General features: G+C 45.1%; 7 protein-coding genes across 7 annotated transcripts, besides 8 other annotated features; 5 read left to right on the top strand and 2 right to left on the bottom strand.

Annotated features, from left to right (window-relative positions):
- Positions 1-2755: 2755 nt before the first annotated feature.
- Positions 2756-2776: a microsatellite.
- A 699-nt stretch (positions 2777-3475) lies between these two features.
- PVX_122615 (hypothetical protein, conserved) lies at positions 3476-4630 on the top strand (the record flags this gene model as incomplete). Its single annotated transcript, XM_001617036.1, has 1 exon — positions 3476-4630. One exon carries the CDS (start codon positions 3476-3478, stop codon positions 4628-4630), a length of 1155 nt encoding a protein of 384 aa, XP_001617086.1.
- Positions 4631-4992: 362 nt separating this feature from the next.
- PVX_122610 (hypothetical protein, conserved) lies at positions 4993-6120 on the bottom strand (the record flags this gene model as incomplete). Its single annotated transcript, XM_001617035.1, has 1 exon — positions 4993-6120. One exon carries the CDS (start codon positions 6118-6120, stop codon positions 4993-4995), a length of 1128 nt encoding a protein of 375 aa, XP_001617085.1.
- A 515-nt stretch (positions 6121-6635) lies between these two features.
- PVX_122605 (phosphatidylinositol synthase, putative) lies at positions 6636-10194 on the top strand. Its single transcript, XM_001617034.1, has 9 exons — positions 6636-7576; positions 7846-7980; positions 8119-8158; positions 8355-8413; positions 8639-8693; positions 8792-8871; positions 9023-9118; positions 9368-9414; positions 9648-10194. The coding sequence occupies exons 1-9, from the start codon at positions 7534-7536 to the stop codon at positions 9714-9716; spliced, it is 624 nt and encodes a 207-aa protein (XP_001617084.1). The 5' UTR covers positions 6636-7533; the 3' UTR covers positions 9717-10194.
- Positions 6831-6857: a microsatellite.
- Positions 10195-10222: 28 nt separating the features above from the next.
- Positions 10223-12704, top strand: PVX_122600 (hypothetical protein, conserved). The gene is made up of 4 exons (XM_001617033.1): positions 10223-11402; positions 11543-11644; positions 11789-11882; positions 12079-12704. The coding sequence occupies exons 1-4, from the start codon at positions 11226-11228 to the stop codon at positions 12258-12260; spliced, it is 555 nt and encodes a 184-aa protein (XP_001617083.1). The 5' UTR covers positions 10223-11225; the 3' UTR covers positions 12261-12704.
- Positions 12126-12202: a microsatellite.
- Positions 12377-12409: a microsatellite.
- Positions 12705-14857: 2153 nt separating the features above from the next.
- Positions 14858-16516, top strand: PVX_122595 (hypothetical protein, conserved). Its single transcript, XM_001617032.1, has 4 exons — positions 14858-15269; positions 15752-15815; positions 15953-16075; positions 16338-16516. Exons 2-4 carry the CDS (start codon positions 15761-15763, stop codon positions 16367-16369), a joined length of 210 nt encoding a protein of 69 aa, XP_001617082.1. The 5' UTR covers positions 14858-15269; positions 15752-15760; the 3' UTR covers positions 16370-16516.
- A 266-nt stretch (positions 16517-16782) lies between these two features.
- Positions 16783-18760, top strand: PVX_122590 (WD domain, G-beta repeat domain containing protein; the record flags this gene model as incomplete). Its single annotated transcript, XM_001617031.1, has 3 exons — positions 16783-16934; positions 17119-18146; positions 18315-18760. 3 exons carry the CDS (start codon positions 16783-16785, stop codon positions 18353-18355), a joined length of 1221 nt encoding a protein of 406 aa, XP_001617081.1. The 3' UTR covers positions 18356-18760.
- A 3-nt stretch (positions 18761-18763) lies between these two features.
- Positions 18764-18786: a microsatellite.
- A 296-nt stretch (positions 18787-19082) lies between these two features.
- Positions 19083-19117: a microsatellite.
- A 1060-nt stretch (positions 19118-20177) lies between these two features.
- PVX_122585 (hypothetical protein, conserved) lies at positions 20178-22496 on the bottom strand (the record flags this gene model as incomplete). The annotated part of the gene is made up of 2 exons (XM_001617030.1): positions 21990-22496; positions 20178-21800 (listed from the first exon to the last, which is right to left on the bottom strand). Exons 1-2 carry the CDS (start codon positions 22056-22058, stop codon positions 20178-20180), a joined length of 1692 nt encoding a protein of 563 aa, XP_001617080.1. The 5' UTR covers positions 22059-22496.
- Positions 20519-20544: a microsatellite.
- Positions 20795-20832: a microsatellite.
- Positions 22497-22567: the final 71 nt, after the last annotated feature.

Raw genomic sequence — 22567 nt, 5'->3', positions numbered from 1 at the left:
GTATGCCTCCTTCAGTGTAGCGGCTAGAACTCCCCTCGAGCCCCCTTCGACCGCTCCGGTTTGTAAAACGAGGGACGCGTCTCTCTCCTGTGGGTGTCTTTCGTGGCCTCGGGTGAGCCTTCCTTCTGTCTCCCCGGTAGAAATGGTCAACGGGAGGAAGGATGGAAAAAAGTTACTCCACTGCGTACGTATCTATGTATGCCTATTCTTATCCTACTTGGTTGATCCCTCTCCCGGCTGGAAACACAGAGTGCGTTTCTCCCTCTGGCATTCGCCACTCAGGGGGTCACTACAGTGAAGCAAAAAGGGGGCGGCTCTTTGCAGGGGGGAGCATTTATCATACAATGTGCTCGTCGCGTACAACCTGTCCTATTTTGTTCGTTATATTTTCTTTTTTCCCCTTTTTGTGGGGTTTCTTCTCCCACTTTTGCTCTCCTCCTCGCTTAGCTGCACAGCACTTGGATCCCACCTGTGCCAAAAGGGGAGAATTATTCCTTATGCAGGCGGCACCGCGCACGATGCCAAATGGAAGTAGCGAAATGGCAAAAATGCAGATGCTACAACGCAGCTTACAGTTCTCGCATTGGTGTGGCCTCGCCGGGAAGTTTCGCAGCGGCGGCAGAGTTCCAGGTTCTCCCTCGTCCGTGCGGGAAAATGCAGGCCGCTATGCATAAATAAGCACATACGATTGTAACATACGCTTGTACATTCACTTGTACGTCCGCTGATACATCCACTGGAACATCCGCTCGCGCACTCGTTTATGCGAACGCCGCGTCAACGCGTGGCAGCCGACTCAAAAGCGTTCCTCACGGGGAGCTACTTATATGAAAGCATTTTTTTGGCGCTCCAGAAATGCGGCACGCGTATTTTTAAGAGCCAACGGGGATGCAGAGAGCCCTCTGCGGGGGTTCCTTTCACTCGGCTCAGTGGCGTTCGCCTTGGTTGGTCAACTGGTTGGTAAACTGGTTGGTAAACTGGTTGATTTTTCGGCTGCTTGTTGGTTTGGCCGCTTCCTCGTTCGGCCGCTTTCTCGTTGGCCGCTCTTTCGCTTAGCTGTTTGTTTGTTTTTTTTGCTGGTTCGGTTTGCGGTTTTCTTTCATTTCCTTCGCTTTGCCCCTTTCAATTTGCGACGCTCATGCGTTCATTTCATTTTCAACGACAAAATGCACGTGGATGCGTTTCTCTAAAAAGGTTACCTTGTTGGAAGGAAAAAAATTACAATGCGAATGGAAAAAAAAAAAAAAAAAAGGAAAAAAAAAAAAAGAGGGCACTCCTCCAGCAACGTATGCGCATATATAAACACCGGATTTGGTTCGGCATGTGAGGGGAACGAAAAAAGGAGTCACGGCCCCCCATAGTATTAATATACACGTGTATGCGTGATGCCCGGAAGGGATTGCCGCGTATCAGCGGTGCGCTATGGGTGGGGCGGGGCGCACATAAAAGGAAGAATACCTGTGCATATGCACGTTCATATAAACATGTTTATACGCGTATGCGTATGGTATGCTCATCACATGCATATGCAAACGCATATGTTTACGTTTACGCTTACGTTTATGTGGGTGTTTTCAACTTTGTGGCCTCCCCCCGTAGCGCACTGCGAGGCGACACCCCCCGCTTGTCCTCCGCAAAAGCGCACTGTGCAGCTGTGCAACCGAGCAACCGAGCAACCGAGCAACCGAGCAACCGAGCAACCGAGCAACCGAGCAACCGAGCAACCGAGCAACCGAGCAACCGAGCAACCGAGCAACCGCGCAATCTGCATGTTCACCTGATGATATTTATAAACGCTTCATCTACAAGGGGGAACCCTCCATGGTGTGAAAAGCCAACCCCGCAGCTGTCATACAGTTTGGTGCTTTCATGCGCCAAGCGGGGAGGGAGCTGCATAGTAGCGAATTGCAAGTGCGACACTCCTGCAGGGGGGAACTCTTTCTCGAGGGGGAGGGGCTCTTTTTTCACTGGGGCTTTGCTTATCCTCTCCACGTGAAAGGAAGCATACAAGGTGATAACCACGTGGATGTAGCACATGAGCAAAGGAGCGAAAGAGGAAAGGCACCGAGATTTCTCCTACCCGGTGTCGACCTTCTTTTTTTTTTTTTGGTGTCTCTCCACCGATCCAGCACCGTACAAATGGGGAACATCTCCATAAGCTGCCTCACAAAAAGGCCCCACAAAAAAAAGCGCATGTGGTATGTTGGGTAAACGAGTCCTTTTTTTTTCTTTTACTAACCCCGCATTGTTTGCGCTTTCTCTTCCAAACGATCTATGCCCTCGCTTCCCATTTCCACGTTGCCACTCCGCCACGCTGCCACTTTTTTTTGAAAGTTTCTTCACACGATGGGTCTTTCACAAGGGGTTCCTTTTTGCGTCAAATCGGGAGCAGCAAATGGTGAAAAGGCCAACTGGCTGGGTACCTCCAAATTTGGGGCCTTGCTTAACAGGTAAGCGACCACATCGCGGGGGAGAAGCCACGTAACGCACTGCCACTAGGGGAAAAATATACCTGTGCGTATGCAGCCTAAGTGGCGCAAGTGGACACCCCACTAAATGACCAATTGGCCAATTCGGGCAAAAAAAAAAAATCCCCAATTGGGAAGATCACAGGGCTAATTGTGCAAAAATTTTAAGCGGGCCAAATGATCTACCTGAATGAAAGTGCGAGTGGGGAGCGCTTCAGCGGGGTGTTCGCGAAGAGAGAAAAAAAAAAAAAAAAAAAAAAAAAAATATACACATGCGTGAGCATATATACACCCACACGTTTAACCGTATGTACGTGAAAACGCATTGCGGAGGGGGCGCGGGGCTGAACATTCGAACGGATTGATTATTCAAACAGAGGGAGTGTAAAAGAAAGCAGCGAATGAAAGAGGCCCCCCCCCACTTGGCAACTTTTGGATGGGCGCCTTTTTTAATTTCCAGTCACCCATTATGTAAGAGAAGCAACCGGGCAAGGGGTACGATCGGCATGAAAACGCACGCACTGTGTTGTGGAAGTTTATCTGGTCAATTTGAAGGCTCACGTGAGGGGAGCCACATGAGGGGAGCCACATGAGGGGAGCAACATAAATAGAGCTACGCAAGAGCTCCCTCGATAACCGAGACTGATCACACTGTTTTAAGTGTGCCCTCCATTCCCCCCGTAGGACTACCCACGTTACGCAGTTCCAACCCGTTTGCCCCCTTCGAGGAAAAGAAATAAACGGGGAAGAATACACAGCTTGGCTGTCTTGTAATGCCTCCCCCGAAATTGTTCTCCGGGGCATGGCTTCTTAAAACTGAAGGGTGCGTTCAAGGGCGGACGGAGTCTCCCCCCCCATTCCTTCCCAGTGTTGTGTGCAGCTTATTTTGTGATATTTTTTTTTTCTCCTTCTGCTTGGATGTCCCGCCAACATTAGGAGGGTAATCTTCCCCCACACCCCTACACACGTAACACCTCTGCAGAGCGGTCCATCCCAAAAGGGCGACGATGCGGAGGGAACCGCTCCATAACGAATTGGAGAGTCTATGCGCACTGGAGGAGCGGGTGCAAAGGCAGCTGAGCGTTTTAGAAAAGCTGATCGAAAGGACGCAGGGAAACATAGAACAGCTGAATGATTATATAAATAAGAAGTACAACGAAATAAAAAGCCTGGCGAGTAAGAAGCCAACGAGAATCAATTGGGAAAAGGCACAAGGCAAAACACACATGTCCCTGTTTTACCAAAAGGAACACGGGTTCGCTCCTTCCAATGAAGACGCATTAAAGGTTGCCGAATTTCAATTGAGTGTATCTAATTATAGGAAGAAATATGATTATAAAAAAAGCGAATGGTCCAAAAGAGAAATTGATCTGTTGCTCGAGGTGGTGGAGAAGACGACCAAAAGGTATGCCACAAGATATTTAATCGGTGCAAACTTATCCTACGATGTGAAGATGCAGAAGAGGAGAGAGATAGAAGAGAGCACGGATGTAAAGAATTTACTCTCCAAAATTAAGATCCACTTTGATGGATTGCAGAGGTTATCCGCAGACGGGGGAGGAGTCACCGATTGCCAGTTGGAGACACCCCCAGATGGAACAACCAACTTCGCCGAATTTTCAACCCATTTTTGGAATGAAGTGGCGTCCAATTTAACCAACACGCAGACGGGCAGGGAGTGCCAAAGGACGTGGCTCTACCACTACTGCTTTGAAGATCCAAAACAAAAAAAATGGCATCATGAGGAGAAAGAAAAACTCTTAAGCTTATGCAAAACGTATGAAAGAAGAGAGTGGACCAACATAGCTAGAGCATTAAACACTAATAGAAGCCCCCTATCCTGTTTTATAGAATTTTTAAAATTAACAAAAATGTATGATGAAGGGTGTGGGGAAAAAGCCAAACTAGAGAGAATAGGGTTTAACCTTTTGGAGGACATCCAACTGCAGATATTGGTGTCTATCCTGGGAGACAAAAATTGGAATGAAGTGAAGCTGCACATGGAAAAGCTCAATTCGAACGTCAGGCGCGTTCAAATGAGGAGGGGGTTCAACCCTTGCGGCGGGGAGAAGGACAAACGGGTCAAAAAAAAACTCAGCGACGAAATATCCTACAAGAGGCGGTATCTGCGCTTGGTTCGCGGGCGACGCGACCTGCACTGACGTATGCCCGGGGGCCTTCTTCCCCCTCTGCGGTTTTTTCGTTTTCACCCGTTTGCGCTTCCGCAGTGTGGGTGGGGAGGGGGCGTTCCTGCTGTTGCTGCAGTTACTGCTCATGCTGCTGCTTCTGGTGGTGGCTCCCCTCGATAGCGCTGCCCCTACGAAGGTACACCTCGTCAAACGTTAAAGTGGTTTGCGGCTCGGTAAATACAAATAGTCACGCGGAGGAAGGCACGAAAATGGATGCGTATTGGGCCCCTCGCCGCTTGGGTAGTGCCTCACCATGGAGCTGCAAACGGGGAACCTCCACCGAGCAACGTCCAACCCGGCTGCTTCTAACGAAGCAACTGCTAACGGGGCTGCTACTAAACACCCTTGAGCTCAATTTCGATCTGCTCGTGCTCATCGCTTAGCTCCTTCTTGGAGAAGATCAAGTACCCGGTGTGCGTCTTGTTCTCCTTCTGGCGGAGTCTGTACGTTGGGTTTTGACTCTGCGCAGGGGTAGGGCAGTTCTTCTGCTCGTTCGAAGGGTCGCTCGACTGTTTAGCCCGCTCCAAAGGGTCGTTCGACTGTTTAGCCCGCTCCAAAGGGTCACCCGTTTCTTTAACCCCCTCCAACGGGTCACCCGTTTCTTTAACCCCCTCCAACGGGCCACCCGTTTCTTTAACCCCCTCCAACGGGTCACCCGTTTCTTTAACCCCCTCCAACGGGTCACTCGTTTCCTTAGCGCCACCCAAGCTGAACTGCCTGGCCCGCTTGCATCCACCCGCGGGCCCCCCATTGCGAATAATCTCCCAAGACTTGTTAACCAATTCGTAGGTGACAATTTCGCAGAACTGATTCTCCTCCAGAGCCTCAATAATTTTATAAACCTGCTCAATGCAGGGGAGAAAGATGACGAAAACGCCTCTTTCCTTGAGGACCTTCTTAACGTGAGGAACACAAAGCCACGGGTTCGGCATGTCTAAAAAAACCGAATCAATTTCCCCCGGTTGGAATTCTACAAAGGAATCACTTATGACATCTTTGTGGTGAAATTTGATATTATTTTTGACATTTTCAAAATTGGAGAATTCATTTCGCACTTCCTCATAACGCTCTTCATTATACTCGAAGGTATGAATGACTCCTTTCGGCAAAACGCAACTGGCTAGCGCGTAGGTTAGGCAACCGGTGCCTGTCCCAGCTTCAATTATTTTTTTATTTGGCAAAGCATTACACAGTAGGCAGATAAAGGATATGTCATGCTCATAAAGAGTCTGTGTTTTTTTTTTCAAACTGATGGCTACAAATTCGGGGGTCCTTCTCAACACATAAATGTAATTCCTACAGGCACTGTCATATATTTTGCTGCCATATTTCTTTCCTATGATGTTTTTGTGTAGGAAGGTCCCTTTTCTGTTCGTCAGGACTCCATCGCTCGTCAGCTTCACCAACTCGACGTTCTCCTCGTCCGCGTAGAGGATCACGCTGTGGTTCTCCTTCACCAGCATGTTTAACCGATCAGTGTGCGTAATTACTGTTAAGGTGTTTCTTTGAGGGAAGGTGCCACACATACAATGCGTGCTTCTTTCCCGCCAGGGGGGTGGTCACCTCCCCACGTCGTCACTGCTCTCGCTCCAGCTCGGAGTGTGCCCCTTTGTCTCATTTCGTCGCGTTAAGGGGCACCTCCTCCCCTCTCCGCGCGGCAACTGTAAGTGGTGAAGTTTGCTTCGAACTGCTCGTGGGATTACGTTGCTATTTCAAAAGGGGGGAGTATACCGGGATGAAAAGAACTTTCCCCTTTTTCTGCAATTTTGATTTATCTCTCTATTCCTACGATGGAAGGACTTCTCCCCGAAGTGCAATCAAAAATGAGCGCGCTCTTTTCAGAGTGCTTTTTTTATTTTTTTTATTTTTGGTGAATAATCTCCCCTACATTGGAGAAGCACATGCGATTACGCACCCGAGGGATGCACTTTAAATGAAATAGTTTTTTTAACGTACTCAGGCAGATAAAGGTTTTCCTGAGGGGGGGGAAGGCAAGAATGCCCAGTTAATCCCTCTGTATGTTGAAAACTCAAATGTGAATGCTCCTTTCCATCCGTACAATTACACGCCTCCGGTTGAGCGTATGCGGAGAAGTCTCATCGGAGGGGAAAAAGGCACGCGGAAGAACAGAAGCGGGGAAGTCCAGGCGGAGAAGCCAAAACGGGGGAGATGAAGGCTGTAACTTCGTGCGCCCCCGACTCGGCTAAAAATTCCGGCCACGTGTAAAAAGATGCCGCGCACTTTTCTTTGCGCAAGTTGGTTTTTTCTCGTTTGCCGTTTTTACAATTTTTTTTTAAAAGGGGGTCATAAAACAGGATGAACTTCGCATCACGCATCAGGCAGTATGCCGCTCCAGCTCGCAGCTCGCAGCTCGCAACTCGGAATTCCCAAATCGCCGCTTTCCCCATTTCGCCATTTTGTTTGTTCGCCGCAATCAATGGGGCACGTTCATCCCTGCTCGAAGTTTTTCTATTTTTTTTTTTTTTTTTTTTCGTCTCTTTTGTTAATATTGGCCAACTAGTTAACAGATAAAGCATCTTTTCTCCCTCCTTTTTTTTTGGCACACCACCTCATTTGACGGGTGAAAAATATGTACGTTCGTTTGCGTACGGTCAGAATGCCTATGCTCACGTCGTTACATGAGCACCCTCCTGTATGTTAGTAAACAGCACAAGTATGCAGAAGATTGCGAAATACCAGTCCTTCGTTTAACTTAAGTGCCGATTCTTCCAAATTCTTTGTGCAACACGTTGGGTTGGCTGCTATATGAGAAGGAAAAAAAAATAAAAAAAAAAAAAAGTTGAGCCGCTCCCCGCAGAACTTCGCAGAGTCGAATAAATCAACCCGCCTAACCAAAAACTCAACGCTTTTTTAAAATGAAGAAGAGAAGTGTGTATCTCTACATACCCAATATCATTGGTTAGATGAGAGACCTGTGCACGTGCGCGCCCGTATGGGTGCACAAGGACGTCCACTGTCACGTCTACGCGTTCGGACGAGCACCGCGCGGAATACGTCTGCGTGTGCGGTTGTTCTGATGTGTTTGTTCTTACTGTTTGCTCTTACGTGTTTGTTCTCACCTGCTTGTTATCACTTCCTTTCTCCGCTTTTTCCTACGCGTAAGGCGTGTTTATTCTTATGAACCCTTGCAACGACTCATTGGCACCCCCCCCCCCCCCTTTCCAAAGGCTACATCCGAGTGATACTGGCTCTGTGGGGATTCGTTGTATGCCGGAAGAACCTGATTCTGTTTGCCGTTCTCTACGGCACGAGCCAAATATTAGATGCCTTCGACGGGTGGACGGCAAGGAAGTTCAATCAAAGTGCGTGCAGCTAGAGGGAGGGAAGCAGGACCCGCGATGTGGCGTCGCGCAAAAATACCCTCATACGTATGTACATACGTGCGCATGTGTGTATCCCTTTATGCACATTCATGCATTTGCACATGTTATTCCCCGCAGCCTCCGTCTTCGGCCAAATATTAGATCAAATCACGGACAGGTAGGCCCACCGTTTGGGTTCCCACTGAGAGATGTAGCCATTACTTTTGCTTTTCCAAAAAAAGGAGAAGTATAAATGGCTCACTTTGCGCGGTGTTGTGGAGAAGCAGGACGTGACTATAAATTTTGCACTCACCCTATGCCATCATCGTGTGCATTTTTTTTTTCATTTCTTCCCCCCCTGTGCGTCACTTCAGACTGTCCACAACCCTGCTGTACCTCCTCAATGGAAACGTCTACGATGAGTACATTATTGGTAAGCTCTCCGAAGCGAAAGGGATGAGCGAAACTGCCTAGGGAGATAAGGGAGATAACGGAGCTAACACAACACTGCCAGAAGGAGAAAGCCGCAGTGGCCGCGTTACTCCACCGCAAAAGGAATCTGCCGTGGCTGTGTCCTTATGAGTATACGCTCCATTTCGTGTGGATATACTAATGATGTTTTTTTTTTTTTTTTTTTTTTTTTTTGTCCCCCCTGTAGCGATAGGACTAATCATGATTGCCGACATAGGAGGGCACTACTTTCACTCGTCATCGTAAGGAGGAAACTATTTTGAGTCCCTTCCAAATGTTTGGGTGCACTAATGTGCATGCACGTACGACCCGTGGCAAATTCGCTCCTCCTCCTTTTCAGATGCGCCATAGCGGGAAATAAAACACACAAGAAAATCGAGAAGGGAAACCGGCTGCTGAAGCTGTACTACGAGAGGCCGGGTATGCGCACAATCGGGCACAGCACACATGCGCGTGCATGAATATGCACATGCATAGGCACGTTCATACGTACATGCATACGTCTGTAGATGCGCACATATCCGCTCGCATTTGCACATACGCGTGGACACACCTTCGCCCGTCCGCGCAGTCGTCATGGTCATTTGCATCATCGCGTACGAGTCCTTCTGGTTCGCCGCATACGTGTTTAAGGTCACCCCCAAAAATAACATCCTCCACAAAATGGGTAAGTTGAAAAAGGGGAAAAGATAAAGGAGCGCGGAAGCATGGCACGGCCAGCTGCGGAAATTCTACCGTGCGCGTGATTTTTGCGAGAAGCGCGTTTTTCCTCCTTTGGTTTTGTTTGCCTGCCTCTGTTATGCATTTTGTGGCTCATACGCATTTTGCTATTTTGCTATTTTTCCATTTTGTTATTTTGTTATTTTGTTATTTTGTTATTTTGCTATTTTGCTATTTTTTATTTTTTTTTTTGCAGCCCACTACGCCCTACTATGTTCCTCCCCCCTGGCGGCATTTAAAATGGTACGCAAATTGGGAGAAGCTGATGTTGAGTGCAGCAGTTATATGCCGCGTCACATTCGCACATATGTGCGGCCGTGCTTCCCCCCACTTTTTTTTTCTATGCATGTATCCGTTGTGCGTTCATCTGCGTCGTGTTTGGCAGACCGCATTCGCGCGCAGAAAAATGCGAATGTAAATAGGCACATCAGCTCGCATGTGAGTACACACACGGATATTCCCTTCTTTTTGGCTAGTTCACGAACATCTCGCAGGGAATACACGGCGCAAAATGCCTAGTAGATATGGACAACAAGAAGAAATGAAGGAGAAAATGGCAAAGTTGTTTCACCTTATAGTTGTTATGCGTACGTGTTGGTTCGTTTAATAATTTTTTGATTTATTTTTGGGTTTATTTATGGATTTTTTTTTATTTTATTTTTTTTTCTTTTTTGCAACTCGATGACAACGTTTTTGTTCCTTCTTTTTTTTTTTCACCCTTTTCAACCTTGTTGCTAACAAAATGATACATTTTGATGTGATCAGATCGGGTAAAAAAAATGAAAAGTAATTATAGTGTACACAATTTGAATGGGCGGAAAAAACAGTGTGAGAAAATTAAAAAAAGAGAGTTGCATAAGTAATTGTGTATACCTTTTTTTTTTTTTTTTACCCACGTTTTGGAATTACATTTTTGTTTATGCGGCATATGGGATGTGTTTAAGTTGTACGCAAAGTGTATATATATATGTTTGTATGGCAAGAGTAAATTATTTTGTATGTACAAGGGGAGCGCATTTGGTGGGTACATGGTGCATGTGCTGCTAAGGCGTATGTAATATACCATGTGCCATGTGCTACGTAATATGTACTATTTGCGTGCGTTTGCGAATCTTTGCGAACCTTTGCAAACCTTTGCATATCACCGCATGCCCCCTGCAACTGCGCAGAGGCATTTTTGCTGCACTTACGTAATAGCACCAAAATACAGCACCTTTTTTTTTGAAACTAAAAATGTACTGCCAAAATAAATTAGCAAAAAGATGTAAAAATGACGAAACATCGTAGCGCAACAAAGCGTATTTATTATATATATACTTACGTTGCAGCGCTGAACGAAACACAAAAATAAAATAACAAACTAACGAACTAAACAAACACCCTCCCTTTTATTTGTCATTTTGTTTGTTATGATATATATTTTTCCTGCGTGTGAAAAAAGGAAGATGTGAAAAAAATAATTTTTTTTTTATTTTTTAAATGTCAAACAAATTTTAATTCACATTGGTTGGCGCAATTTGCGTGCCATTGTACATTAATTATTTTTCGTAGTTTTTTTTTTTTTCTTTTTTTTTTTCCTTTTTTGCCAATTTTACCATTTTAAAGATAGCGAGCGGAATAATATATGCAATAGCGAATTCATTTATTTATACTAAATCGTTTGTACATACATGTTGCATACAACATTTTAAAACTAAAAATTCTGTCAATTTTCGGAGTTTGTGTTACCTTTTTTGTAAGTTAGGTAAAGCAAAAAAAAAAAAAATAAATAAAATAAAATAACTGTCCTTCATATTTGTGCGAACGGAATTAGAAAAGTACTTCCAACAGTTAAAAAAACGTTATTTTAATACTAAGGTGATTAATACTAGTATACTTTCGTAAACTTTTTCAGAAGATTTGCATATTTTATATCTATGCTGAATTGTTACATTTCGGAAGCAGCCTAAACGTTAAAAAGATCGATTTACAATTTTACTCCACGTAGATAGATAGGTATATATAAAATACCTGAACATACGTGTATATTAAAAAAAAAAAATAAAATAAAAAAAATGGCTAGCTCTTCGGAGGAGGATAAGGAAATAATTAATTTGAAGGATGCCTTCAATCTGAGCATTCTAAACAGGGAAAATACATTACTAATTAATAATGAAAACGATGAGTGTTTTCCGCATGCGATTCTGATGGACCGGAAGAGCATCGATCTGTTTAATATGGATTTGACGAAGGTAACTGCGTGCGCCACACACGCGCGGCTGTAGCGTGTGCGCATCACTCCTTTTGGATGCACATTGGCTTGCACCGCGTGTAAGTCTGAAAAATTGTTAATTCACTCTATTTTTTTTTCTCCCCCCTTTTTGCCCCTTAGTACCAAAAAAGCGAGTACAAAAGAATTTTTAATTTGAACTCACGGCGACTTACTGACGAACCCAAATTCACGTCTGAACCTTCGGCGAATGAAAAATCATCCGTATGAACTGCGCCCTTAGCCCTTTTTTTTTTTTTTTAAACTCCGTGTTCGTGAAAATTACTCCCGCGCAGGATTTGCATTTCCCCTTTTTCCATTTCGTCTACGTTTTATAATCCATATGTTTTTTTTTTTTGCCCATCGCAGGATTCTGAAGATACACAAAAAAAAAAAAGAAAGGAGGATAGCACTTTAATGCCTCGAATTCATACCGTTTTGAGTTTCTTTGTGCCCTTTATAGGTTTGCTAAAAGGAGGAAAGATAATAAAATATATCGATATGAATGTGTATAGATGTCGCTTCTGTGATACTAATACGCCGTAGCACGTGCAATGTGCCCAGATGGGCAGGCATACGTCCGCCCACATGTGCGCACGTCATTTACTACGTGTTTTCCATTACCTCCCACCCCCCTTTTTTTTTTTTTTCTTTCCTAGGCTGCCTCTCCTATTTGTTTAGTTTAAAATATGACGAATCTTCGCTCAGACGTAAATATGCCAGTCGTGCGCTGTGTGTTGGCAGCGCCTTGAGCGTCATTTACTCGTTTGCCATCTGTTCCCTGTTGGGGCACTACGTTTATCAGTATAACTCTGAGGACTTCTATGGATATACATATTAGTTTGATGTGTGCATTTGTGAATGCGCATGCAAAAGTGTGTGCACACGGGCGTAAACAGGCGTGTGCATCATGCTCGTGGATCCCACATTTGAAGCCCAATAATTCGTCCTGCGAGCACTCCCTTTTGCACTACTCAAGCGTGGCCCTTTTTTTAGTAGTTTTTTTCATCGTGAGCGTATGTATATCCGTCGGGGAGGTTCCCTGGGAAGGCGCAGTTGCCAATTTTAATTTTAAATAGGGTTTCATTTCGTACATTCTGCTCACTTAGCGTTCTCTGCTCACTCTGCTATATTTCGTTTATTTTGTTTACTCTGCTCATTTTGCCATCTTTGCCATATTGCTACATTTTGTTTATTTGCCCATCCCCTTTGTTCATTTCATTTTAATTTAACTTAATTAACCTTCATTTATTTCTTTTTAATTAATTTATTTTAAGTACATTTTTGCAGCGGTGTGATTCGGCCAGGCTAGCTAAAAGGACGCATAAGCGTTCTGCATAAAAAATAAAATAAAATAAAATATAAATAAAAAAAAAGGTAAAAATTGCCTGAACAGGTCATGCGTTTTTTTCAGCTCCGCGATTATTTCTCGCAATGGCTCTATTGACGCGTAGAAGGCAGAAGGGGCGGGCGAACCAAAGACGTTAAGTGGCCAAGTATCAAACACACCGCACAGTAGCATACTATTTCAGTTCGTGTTGTCCCCTGCAAAAGGATGTTTTGATCTGCCCACACAATTCGTATAGCAGGTGTGCTCACCACCTTTTAATTGCATAACTCGTGTATGTATTTACCGGCATGGCGACATGATTTGTCATGTTTATGTACGTGCTTTTTTGCAAACACGAAACATAGTGTCCTGCTTGCTTGCATGCGCAGAAAACAGGCCTTTCACACAGCCATGTTTGTTCGAAGCATTTCGCTTAGTAGCGCTTATTTTTGGCAACTTTTAAGAAATTCTCTTAAATTTGTTACATTTTGTTAAAAATTACTAAACTTTTTTAAAACGTTTTTCTTAAATTTTTTTGGCCAAATGGGAGATAACATTTGTGCAGCCTCCACAGGGATATGCATGGTGTGGTGGTGGCGCGAAAAGTAGAGAGCATATTTTTGAAAACTTTTTTTTATGCCAAATAATTTGACGGAACGGTGAAGAGGTGCCCCAGATGGCAAAATACACCATTGCACTTAAAATTTGGTGAAACGAAAGTGCTATATTGAAATTTGCCCAGCGTGCAAAACGGTGATGTGCCTACATGTTGTGCGCCTGCGCAAGTATATTTACGTAAACATTTGCACGTTCGCAGGTTAAGCTTAAAATAAAGTTCCCACCTTGATATACGTAAATGTTTTTATTCAAAAAAAACGCAATAGCAGAGCTTGTCCCCCTGTTCGTTCTACATATAAGCGGCATAGGCAACCCTTCCTTTGAGAGGTTTCCAGGGGGTTATGCGGGGAGAGTTGTGCGCGCGCGGCACGCCGCCTGCATGCGCAGAGGAACGTGTGCACATATATATATAACTATATATGCGCTGCGGAACATTTGGTAAAATGGGAAGCTGGAAAATCCGTACGTCTTTGTTCATTTAGTTGACCTGGCCCACTTGGAGGCAAGAGAAACACAATCGGTGCGAGGATCTACCAATCTTTTTAGCGCATACGTTTCGTTATTTATGTGTACATATGCACATATGCGCGGAGGTGGAGGGAGCGGGTCATTTGAGAATGTCCCTCTTGTGAACATGTCCATATGCCCCCTGGCAAAAGAAGTAGGCCATATGTAAATGGGGCCACATTTTATGCATCCCTTTTCCGCTCATTTTTTTTTTTTTTTTTTTTAACAATTATATGTCCTTGAGAAGGCGGTTTACATGTTTTCCCTTCTTCGGAACAGCGCTGGAATTTTGCTTTTCCCTCCTTGCCTTTACCCTTATATTCACCCCTTTTGGCGAATTTTTCATTTCCAATATATGCCTCCGCTCTGGCGCATAAGCGAGAGGGGCCATATGATGCCCATGGGTCACAGTATGTTGTAACAATTTTTTTTTTATTCTTTTTTGCGCAAATGATTTGCGAAACTTCCGCTCGACACAACAGCGCCATTGGCGCCATTCGAAATGGGTGAGAAATAAACCGACATGTAACCATGCGTGGCGAGGCGCGTGGTTTGTATAAAGCGATTGCTTCGTGCAGCTGGGCGAGCGATTATGCAAAGGTGCCAGGTAACATGCATAGGAAGGCATACGTGTGCCTAGGGGCTAACGAAAATTGCGTCCACACGCGGCTGGCTAAACATGCGTTATTATTCATACAGGTATGTACGTATTATGTATATACGTGCATGTTCGTATGTATTTGCGTGACCGAGGGTCAAACACTCGCTATGCATACTCCCGCGAGTGCGCTACCTGCGTAAAAACGTATTGGCGGTTGAAGCGCCCAAAAAAAAAAAAAAAACGTTGGTCAAATTATGTTCTGCTTACTCATTTAATTCGATTTTTTTTTTTTTTTTTTTTTTTTTTTTCTGTATTAAAAAAAAGGCTATCTGTTTTATGTGAGTTATGCAATTTTTCCACGTCACTTTTTTTTTTTTTTTTTAAAAAACATTTCGTAATGAACATTTTAAGGAATAATTAATTTTATGTATTTATTATGCCCCTTACATACGAAAGCGAAGCTCTGCAGGCGTGTTTATGTGAAGCGCGAAAACTTGTGTGATACACGTATGCGTGAAGCAAACATTTGTATTTTGTAACGCATCGCGCTGAAAAAGCGTTTGCATGCGCTCGTATAATTACATATATATATGTACTTACATACGTTCGCACGTGCGTCCCGCTCCGTGTACATATATATTTTAATACCAACCTTTTGTGAGCGCAACAAAACGGAAGAAAAACAGAAAGAAGAAGGAGAAATTTTTCTAATGCCATGCCCCCCAACCAGCCAATGAGCAAAGCAAACATCGTTATGTCATGAAAGCCCTTTTGAAGACCCTTTTTAAATAAAAGTAAAGATTATTTATGCGCGCCTACACAGTTTTGCGGATTGCTGCGAGTTTTCCCGAGTTTTGATTCTTTTCCGTTTTGTTTGGAGCCAAGCGTCGGAGCGTTCCCTGAGAGCGTTGTGTTGATCGATCGAGTGTGGCGCCAATCCGTTCGCATGAGCCGTTTCGTCTGTGAAAGCGTTGCGTAAAGTCTGCTCACCAGCCTAATTGTACGCACGCCAAATGGAGCGGCAGAGAGGCACTCACGAAGTAGACTCGATGTATAACACATCGGGTGGTGTAAAGCGGCGTGGCGCAGAATGATAGAACAGCGTGCCCTTTTGGGATAGCATCATTTGCGTTATGGGGCAATGACGCTGGCATCGAATGGACAAGTGAACGCCTTCGATGTGACTCAGCATGGAAGGAGCGCTACCCATTTGTGATCCCTTTTATGTGCACATCGATTGTAACAATGTTTGTGTTTTTTTTTCCCCCCCCTGCAGGCATTAAATATGAGGGGCAACTATCTCCGAGATGGGTATAAAAATCAGTACCGATACGCAAATGGTAGGAATGGGATATGCACAAGTGAGCGAGTGTGCGTGGGCGTGACACGAGAAGGGAGCATATGAAGTGGTCTCAACTCTCCACCAGTGCTCTGCCTTACACACCGCATTGTAATCTACCCCCCCCCCCCCCCTCAGGATCAGATGGGAACAACAAAATGCAAAACAACTATAACAATAGGAGGAATTTTTATCAGAAAAAAAATCCGAACAAAGACAGAGATAAAGGAATAACCTTCTGCCCTCACTACACTCTAAGGGGTTAAGAAATTTGTTGTTACTTTTGAATGTGCTCCTTCGTCCTGTGGATTCGCTCCATACGTGGGAGCATTCCCCAGATTGGTAGCTCGACGTGGGCGCGGTACCCCCCCCCACTGCCACGTCTGCATTGGGGTTATGAATCCCGTGGGAAGCTTGCCATATGAAGGTTTCGTTTGGCACTCTTCCCCCCCCCCCGCTGACTTTATTTCTTCATTTCATTCCCCCCCTCCCCCCACGCATTTCGCGCATTTCTCCATTTCAGGATTATGCCGTTTTTCGGACGACTGCAAGTAATCCATTTGTGTGCATGCCTGTGTGTGCGTGGTGTGCTGCTTTGTGGTGTGCCGCTCTGCGTTTCGTGTCTGCCGTGGGTGTGTTCGTGTGCATGGCCTCAAAAGGAGGAAAGAAAAAAATGCGAAAAGAATGAGAAAAAAAAAGTGCAAAAAATGAAAAAAAATAACGTGAAAAAAAATGAAAAAAAAAGTACTCAAAAAAATGGCGAAAAAAGACGACTGCACAATGAAAGGAAACGAGAACGAACCGCGCACCACCTGCAACGCCTAGTGCATGCATCTCATATGTACATGTTGCCACCGTGAAGGCCCTCTTCTTTTATTTTGGCCCTCCGTTTTGTACCAACCTGTGCATATAAGAGGCATGTCCTTGCGCGCATGGGCAGTTTATTATGACGGCGACGCGGTTTTTTGATGCACGTTGGTGAAGATAGTTTGTTGGCCGATTTTTTCGTGTGGATGGTTCGGCAGAAAGATTGCCCGTTTTGGCCTTTTCGCCGTTTTGGCCGTATCGCCCGTTTTCACACCGCCACCCCACAGCAGAGGCAGACGAAGAAGCCGACGCAGTCCTTTGTTATCCACCCCTTTTACCATTTCCCCCCCTTTTTTTTTCCCCTTTCCCCGAATTGGTGTCTCTCCCCTCGCGGTTTCTGTACTACTTCTCCCTCTCCCTTCCTCTACTGCTTCTTCTCTACTGCTTCTTCTCTACTGCTTTTTCTCTACTTCTCTCGCCCCCCCCCCCCCCGCCAGAAATTTGCACAATTTAAAACTAGTCGACACGTTTTTCCTGCAAAGGTCCTACATCGACTGCGCCATAATCGTGCACGGGCCGAACAACGAGATATACCTCTTCACGTCCATCTCGCCGTACACCATCAACGTGTGGATCTTCGTGCCCGGCGAAGGATCGAAGGAGCTGGACATAAAGCATTTGAAAAAAATAGAGTTTCAGTTAACCCCAGATGAAGAGGAATACGGAGAGGATAAATTGAAAGGCAATAAAAAAATGATGATGAAGAAGAAGAAGAAGAGGGTATTATCTTTACTCTACGCGGAAGAGTGCATTTTCGCAGGGTTAGATAACGGACTCATCAAAATAATGCACCTTCCTTCTTCCGATTCCTCTACACTGTACGCACACACAGATGCCATATACAGCATCGTGTGCATCGATGGGATTATCATTTCGTCCAGCATAAATGGGGAAGTGAAATTTTGGAAGTACCAGGAGTCGTACCTCAGCTTCGTGACCATAAAGAAAATCGAAACGAAAACGAAGATCTTTAAAATGATAGAAATTATTTCTTCCAAATGTGCCTCAGGCAATATTAATAGCAACGCTAATATGGAGGAAAATAAATTCGGCAGGACGTTGTGGGTATGTGGGGACAACATAACGATTATAAATCTCCTAAATTTGGAGATAGTCAACGTGGTGAAATGTAAATATGGTAGTGTCGTTTCGGTGATGCAGTACGAAGCTAACGTGATTACGGCCATGAGTGATGGGAAGATCTTGGCCTTCAGTCTGAAAGGGGATAACCATTTTGAAATGAACACTCTACCCATTTTCTGCATGGCCGGTTTGACTAACCACAAGAATGTGCCTATACTTATCTACGGCTCCACCAAAGCGCTGTACACTTTTTCCCTCCCCGAGTTTAACCCGTATGGCTATTTGAAGGACCGCGAGTCGATGACTCTGAAATTTAATATCAACGACCCGGACTTTATCCTGCAGCTTTCCGGCCCCTACTTCATCGTGCTCTTTTCCAACGGTAGGGTTGAGCGGCGAAGCGGTTAAGCGGCGAAGCGGCGGTGCGAGCTAAGCAGGGTTGCCGAGCAGCCCATGCCCCTTTGCATGCTCCTTACGTGCACATCTTCCTCTTGTGCACCTTTTCCCCGCCGCGTTACTCACGCCACCCCATTTTTCTCCCCCCCTGCAGCTGGCAACGCGAAAGTGTGGAAATGGGAGTCAAAGGATTAATTCCCCTGTTTAAGCAGCAGAGGAGGGAAGCGGAAGAGGAGGAAGAGGAAGAGCCCCATTTTGACGAAGTCGCTTCCTCGTCCGTGCCTCTCCAGCCCCAGCACGTGGGTCACTTTCCCCCTGTTTATGTGTGTGCACGCCCAGTTGTCTACGGCGCGGCTGCCTACATTTTTGGAGCTCCCCACTTGGGCACACAACCTGTATGTTTTTTTTTGAAAAATTAAAATTAACCCCTTTTTTAAGCAATTCACTTTAGTTCACCCCTTCTGCCCTACTCCCCAGTTGTACCATTTAATTGTGTTCACATGTGAAAGTGTATTTTCTTTCATTTTGCATTTATGTGAATGAGCGGCCACACGGATATGCGCTGCAGCGCGCGGCAGACTTTGTTTCCCATTCAGGAGGAAGAAGAGGAAAAAAAAAAAAAAAAACACACAAAAATGTGGAAGGGCGTGGGTGGCTTTTCAAGTGAGCGAATTTGTTTTCGCTGCGTTTCGTTATCGCAGCGTTTCGTTATCGCTGCATTTTCGTTTTCACTGCGTTTCGCTATCGCTGCAATTTAGTGTACCTCTTTTTTTTTTTTTTTTTTTTTTTTTTCCACTACACTCCACAGCATAGGCTCTTTTCAGCGAAAGAGCTCCACGAAATGCCCAATTTTGCCCCATGCGTACGCTGCCCCCTTTTAATGTCCCCCTTTTAAATGCGAATTAGCCACCACGCAGCGCCGCGCATGTAAAGATGCACCTATGTGTACACACGCATGCATGGGCGTATTTGTGCATTTTTGAGGTGTGTGCGTTTCTGAGCGCCTCGTACAATTCTCCATCCCTCGTGCTGCTTCCTGTGCCTTCTCGTAGTTGCAGCTACGGTGGCCCCTGCACGCACAATCTTTATAATTCATTTTTTTATTTTTAAAAAAGGCAAGCTTATATCATCCCGCCAAGTTATGCCAAAAAATGCGTAATGCACCAATTTTCAGTGTTTTGGTAAATTTCGAACAACTCAGACGAACATATATACCCCCGACTCGATTTAAATCGGCTTGCGGCGCGTGTCGCACTGTGGATGGGTGGCCCCGCGAAGCGTGGACGAAAGGCCCGTTTGATGCTAAATTGTAGGTTACTTCACAAAGCAGTAGCGTTGACAGACGCGGCAACCCTGTCGATATGAATTAATCTGTGCACTTATGAGCAGGGATGACCATAGCACGACATCACTTTCGAGTAATGGTAGAAAAAGGCAACCCTCATCGGTGTGCTTCCTCGTTGGCAATAATTTGAACAGGGTGAAAAAAAAAAAAAATTCCCATAAGAATGGAAAATATAGTTAAGGGGATAATTGTGAGGGACGTGAAAAAGGAACTTGAAAAAAAAAAAAAAGTCGGGAGAGTACTGCAAAAAAAAAAAAAAAAATTCTAAAAATTTCAAAAAAAGAGTGACAAACGGGGTTATTCTGCAGCCAGCAAGGAGGCACACAAGTGTGCAGATGTACACATACATATGTATGATTATGATTATGTTTATGCATATGTGTTTTGGGCAGCCTCGCCTTTCGCCTCCCCCCAAGCGGGCGCGATAACACCTGTGCGAGGGGGTGAGGGACGCAAAGGCAGGGCAGCCGCTCTAGCACATGCGCAATTTAATTACAAATGAGAGACAGAGTCACTGGAGTGGGCAACAAAAAAAAGGAAAGGAAAATGTGCACATAAGTGGAATCAGCAAGGGAGGAAGCAAACAAATAAGCGAGCGAGCTAACAAACAAGCTAACTAACTAACAAACGAACGGGTCCGGGGGGCGGCCGCCTAACCTCGTCCACGCTTCTCTAGTTCATGTGATGATCCGTTATTTCGCAACACCACTTGGTGAAGTTTTCGAAAAAGTGGAAGCCATTATTTTTTCTCCTTATCCTTGTAGACTTGGCCCGACTTGGCAAACTCGCCAGGTCAGTTATGAGCAAGTCATTTTTTACATCATAGTAAGATGAAGTGATAAAAAAATTCATAATTAAAAATCCTTTGGAATTCCCATCATCTCCTATTATAGGGATCCTCAATGGATATTCCTGCGAAAGAGACTTCACCTTTAGCTGCAGCCGACCCGTCACTTCCGTTTTGTACACTGACGTCTCTATCACCTTTAGGTAAATGAACTCCTCATTGTTAAAGGGCAATTTTATGATTTCGTTTTTCAAGTCACAATCTGCATACGTATTCGATTCGTTCAACTTACAGTTGTAAAATTGGGACTGGTACTTTTGCAGAATATCATCATATGAATTGAAGTAAACGCTCACGGAATATTTTATGTCTTTGAGGTTCAGAAAAGGGGTGGGAATTTCCTCCAGCTTTTGTAGACAGAGTATTGCCTGCAACTGTTCTGGAGGGTGTTTGTGGGTATGGCTGCCCTCTGCGTGGGTGTTGCTTCTAAGCTTTGAGAATTTCCCCTCCCGCTCGTCTATCAGGTCCGCTCCTTTGTGGTTGTCATACAGGAGGGGGAACTCCTTGGGGAGCGGCTCAAAATGGGCACCCCCAAAATGGGCACCTTCAAAATGGGCTCCCTCTAAATAGGGATCTCCAAAATGGGCCTCCCCATAACTCGCGCCGTACGGCTGGGCCTGCACAGGGGAACCGTCCAAACCGCCCAGGTAACCCATGCTGACCAGGTTCTGGGCGCTGCTCACGCTGCTCACACTGTTTACATTATTGCACAACGGCGCGTGGTAGTTCTGCATGAGCAGATCATAATTTAGGTGGCCCACTCCACTGGGGTGTGTGGCGCTGGCGATGCCACTCATCATGGGCACACTATTATTTCCGCCCCCGTGTTCATACAAATTGGTGTAGCTGTCTGGATCGATATAGCCATTAATGCCATTGAGCCCAATTTTGCCATTCACATTGCTGCTACTGTTTACGTTCACCACGTAGGAGTTACTCATCTGTGTGCTCATCTTTGTGCTCATCTCCGGAAGTACATACCCCCCCCCATCCATTTCGCTCTTCAGTTGGTACTTCCCATTTTCGCTGCCGGGGATAAAGTTGTTACTCACTTGGTATGGGCTATAGTAACTCCCTTGGTGGAGATTTAGCGCAGGATTTATATAGTCATAATTTGGTGCCCTTTTAGATGGTATAGCTCCTGCCACATTGAAGGTGTTATTTGGCTTTGCCATCATGTCTTTACTGTCGTTGGCACTTCCTACGTACATGTCTCCACCGTGGTATAGATTCATCGAGGGGGTGGTGTTTACTTCTCCATGGCCGTAGTAGGGAGTAGTCTCCTCTAGGGCGTACCCATTCTGGTCCGCGAGGTTAATCCCCCCAGGGTGTTCGTACAAATTGTAAGCGGCGTGGTCCTTGGGGTTGCGCAGGTTTGTGTCGTCGAGCAGGTTCGTCCCATCGCGCAGGCTCGTGCTGCCGCTCTGCTCATACGCGTTCTTGCTTGGCTGAATGGGGTGGAAAGGTGGGATCTAATCAAATGCGCCGCTTTTTGGGAAATGCAAAGCGTGTATGCCCCCTCCCCCCATCGGTTTGTCTCAAATGTGGGAGTCATCGACTTAGGCGCAAACAGGAACATTTTTATTTCTTTGTTCTCTTATTGTGCTACATTTTTGTCGCGCCATTTCTATGCTTACTACGTTGCTGAGTCTCTGTTCTGACGGTATCATTTTCCCTGCCCCAGAGCCGTACGAATAATTCTCCATTAACGTCCGGCGGGGGGAGAAGAACCACGGTTATAACTCCGGAAACGGCCAGCAACTCTGTCCTTTCAGTGAAAATACACTCTGCGTGGCGCCCACACCCTGCCACGCCAAGTTGCGTTGCCGAAAAGTACAGAAACAAGGTTGGAACGAGTTGTTAACGGGGTAAAGGGGGTCAAAGGAAAAGCATTCACCACGAGGGGGTAAATGAAAAGTGCGTTTTGTTCTGGCCAGATAACTGGATGTAGTCCGCGTTTGGGTTGGGGGAAATGAAAAAGGTAACACGTACCAACATGGAATATGCTAAGGTGAAGTAAACAAAATGGCCGCTTTGTTCTGAACAGCCAAGTAAAAAAAAAAAAAAAAATGTGTATTTTTTTCTGAACGGCAAGGTAAAAAAGAAAAAAAAGTGTACTTTTCTCTGAACAGCAATATGGAAGTAAAAAAATTAATGTGTATTTTATTCTGAACAGCAATATAAGAAAAAAAAAAAAAAAAATAGCTAGAAGGTA

This window comes from Plasmodium vivax, chromosome 14 (assembly GCF_000002415.2).
Source record: "Plasmodium vivax chromosome 14, whole genome shotgun sequence".
NCBI lineage: Eukaryota > Apicomplexa > Aconoidasida > Haemosporida > Plasmodiidae > Plasmodium > Plasmodium vivax.
Note: the sequence above shows the minus strand (reverse complement) of the source record. Positions and strands in the feature narration are given on the sequence as shown.

Excerpts from the sequence above, each read along its gene's own strand:
- PVX_122605 (XM_001617034.1), top strand. The coding sequence starts at position 7,534 with ATGAAGAAGAGAAGTGTGTATCTCTACATACCCAATATCATTG. Across the intron at positions 8,414-8,638 it reads CTACGATGAGTACATTATTG|CGATAGGACTAATCATGATT; the intron begins GTAAGCTCTCCG and ends TCCCCCCTGTAG. Across the intron at positions 9,119-9,367 it reads TAACATCCTCCACAAAATGG|CCCACTACGCCCTACTATGT; the intron begins GTAAGTTGAAAA and ends TTTTTTTTGCAG.
- PVX_122600 (XM_001617033.1), top strand. The coding sequence starts at position 11,226 with ATGGCTAGCTCTTCGGAGGAGGATAAGGAAATAATTAATTTGAAGGAT. Across the intron at positions 11,403-11,542 it reads TTAATATGGATTTGACGAAG|TACCAAAAAAGCGAGTACAA; the intron begins GTAACTGCGTGC and ends TTTGCCCCTTAG. Across the intron at positions 11,883-12,078 it reads TTTCTTTGTGCCCTTTATAG|GCTGCCTCTCCTATTTGTTT; the intron begins GTTTGCTAAAAG and ends TTTCTTTCCTAG.
- PVX_122595 (XM_001617032.1), top strand. The coding sequence starts at position 15,761 with ATGAGGGGCAACTATCTCCGAGATGGGTATAAAAATCAGTACCGATAC. Across the intron at positions 15,816-15,952 it reads TCAGTACCGATACGCAAATG|GATCAGATGGGAACAACAAA; the intron begins GTAGGAATGGGA and ends CCCCCCCCTCAG. Across the intron at positions 16,076-16,337 it reads CCCTCACTACACTCTAAGGG|GATTATGCCGTTTTTCGGAC; the intron begins GTTAAGAAATTT and ends TCTCCATTTCAG.